Source organism: Nestor notabilis, unplaced genomic scaffold, assembly GCF_000696875.1.
Source record: "Nestor notabilis isolate BGI_N333 unplaced genomic scaffold, ASM69687v1 scaffold27590, whole genome shotgun sequence".
NCBI classification, from domain to species: Eukaryota; Metazoa; Chordata; class Aves; order Psittaciformes; family Psittacidae; genus Nestor; species Nestor notabilis.
This window is the reverse complement of record NW_009911102.1, coordinates 1-2,178: the sequence shown is the minus strand read 5'-3', so window position 1 is coordinate 2,178 and position 2,178 is coordinate 1. Positions and strand designations below refer to the sequence as shown.

At 62.0% G+C, this 2,178-nt stretch overlaps 1 protein-coding gene across 1 annotated transcript in view; it reads right to left on the bottom strand.

The window, feature by feature from the left end:
* LOC104404639 (sterol 26-hydroxylase, mitochondrial) overlaps positions 1-569 on the bottom strand; it is a gene marked incomplete at both ends in the record, with an annotated part of 3,088 nt that extends 2,519 nt beyond the window's left edge. Inside the window, 2 exons of the mRNA XM_010013117.1 lie at positions 1-125; positions 379-569. The exon at positions 1-125 is cut by the window's left edge and continues 90 nt beyond it. Of these exons, the coding sequence (XP_010011419.1) occupies positions 1-125; positions 379-569 (316 nt within the window). The remainder of the gene's footprint in view (positions 126-378) is intronic.
* Positions 570-2,178: the final 1,609 nt, after the last annotated feature.

Sequence of the window (2,178 nt, the reverse complement as noted above, 5' to 3'; positions counted from 1 at the left end):
CCCGCAGCCGCATCATCAGGTCTGACACCACCTCCCCGATGGCGTCCGCATACAGCACCGCCTCCGAGGGCTTCAGCAGCCGCTTGTTGAGGACCTGGCGCAGGCGGTACCAGCGTTCCCCTTCCCTGCACAGGGATGAGGCTCAGCACTGGGGCACGGCTGGGCAGGGGGCAGTTTCCCAGTCCCTGGGTGCATCCTCCCAATGCCAGGCTGGAACCACCCCAGGAGTCTTTCCACCACCCATGGCCAAGCCCTTCTGCTTGGGGGGATATGCTGTTGCAGGAGAGGAAACAATGTGAGCTGCCACCCAGTCCCTACACCCAAGGAAGGGACAGGATCACCCGCTGCCCTGCAGAGTGTAGCTAAGGCAGGACTCACTCGGTGAAGGGTCCATAGGGCAGGTGCCGGGTGTCCCGGTGCTCCTTCCACAGGGCCATGTCGCTCCGCATGGGGTACTTGCCCTCCTGCCGTAGCAGCTGCTCCAGCACCACAGGGCTCCCAATGTTGATGTTCTCGTAATGCCCGAAGGTTGACTTCCAGATAGGGCCATAGATGCGCCGGGACATCAGCTGTGATGCACCAGAGCACAGTAGGGTGAATGGGACAGGGCCAGCACTGGGGCTAGATCAGTCCCTCACTGCCTTGATGCTGCCTTGCACATGTCCAGCACACTTTGCACACACCCCAGGGACCCCTCAGCACCAACTGGGCTCAAGCACCTGCCTCTGACGCCTCTCCCAAGCTGGTGCCATACTTGAAGTGCTCTGCAGATGGCTTGGGCTGGTGTTGCCAGGCACACATCCTCTGACAGTACTAACTACACTGGGCACTGACCTCTGGCACAGGCTGGCACATCCCTCATCCACCCCAGAGATGTATGGAGGGCCAGGTGAGTCTCTTGGGGAAGCAAGGCCAAGAGGGGACAGCAGGGTCAGGGACAACTGCCATGTACACGGCTTTGCCGAGATGCAGGGTCATTGCAGCAGCTGTCAGCAGGTCCAAGCCCTGCTGCTTCCAGTACAGCCCCATCTCTGCTCAAGATGGGGACAACAGTCCTTGTGTGGGTCCTTGAACCCGCCAACAGATAAGGGTGGTTAATGATCAGTGGTGGGAGGGCAGTGCCAGGCTGGGGCAGGACTGGACTGCTCCCTAGGCAGGCTGCCAACCCCAGGGCATTGCTCTGGGGCCATGGCCTCACAAGCCAGCTCAGGGACATCCACCAGCATCAGCCCTGCTCTGGCCTCTGCTGGCCACAGGTTCCCTCTCCTTGGCTGCACCCGAGGGTGCCGTGCCTGCCTCCCTGCTGGGGAGCACTCTGACGCCCTGAGTGCACTCCTTGGGGGCAGCCAGGCACCTCTTTGCAAGTGAATCTGCACAGGGCCATGTCCAAGGGGCGATTCCCATCCCACCCAGGTGCTACCTGAGCCTCTGTCGAGCAGGGACCAAGCCCGGGGGGCTGCGGGAGACCTAGCAGGGAAGCCCTGGTCCTCATTCCCCGTGGCTGCGGGGGTGCACGTGGTACAATCTCCCTTGGTGACTGACTGCATCGCAGCCTGCGCCCAGATTCAGCTGGATTCATCACCGCGGGGAGACGTTTCGTTCAGTTCCTCCGCGTGGTGGCAGGCGGAGGGGGAGGGATGGATGGCTACCCCGGTGCCGGTGCCGCAGGGCGGTGAAAGCGCTGCGTGGCGCCGTGGCCGTCTGTGGCCGGGATAAAGCCTGCCCACCGGTGTCTGCTGGCAGGCAGGACCCAACACGGCATAGGCCTCGGAGAGCAGGGCTGAGAGACGCCAGAGCTGCTAGGATCGAGGGAAAGGCATCTGTCTGCAAAGCGCAAAGCCGGGCCATGCTTAGTGCCCCAAGGCAGGAGGGAGCAGCAGGGAGCTCCTGTGCCCAGTCCCTGAGACCCCACTGCCCTGCAACAGTCCCTTCTCCAAACAGCAGTGCCTGGTGCTCTGCAGTGCCAGGAAAGCCTGATCCTGCACACTCCTCCTGCCGGTCAGAGCTCCAGGGCACTGGAAGATGCTGCCTGGCTCATGGCCATCTGAGCCCATCACTTGCTTCATCCGATGTATGAGAACGCGTTGACAGAAAAGAACAAACATCTCTGCCTATCCTTACCCTGGGTACCATCTGCCCAAACACCTGTCTGGCTGCCTGCCCCTGAAACTGCGGCCT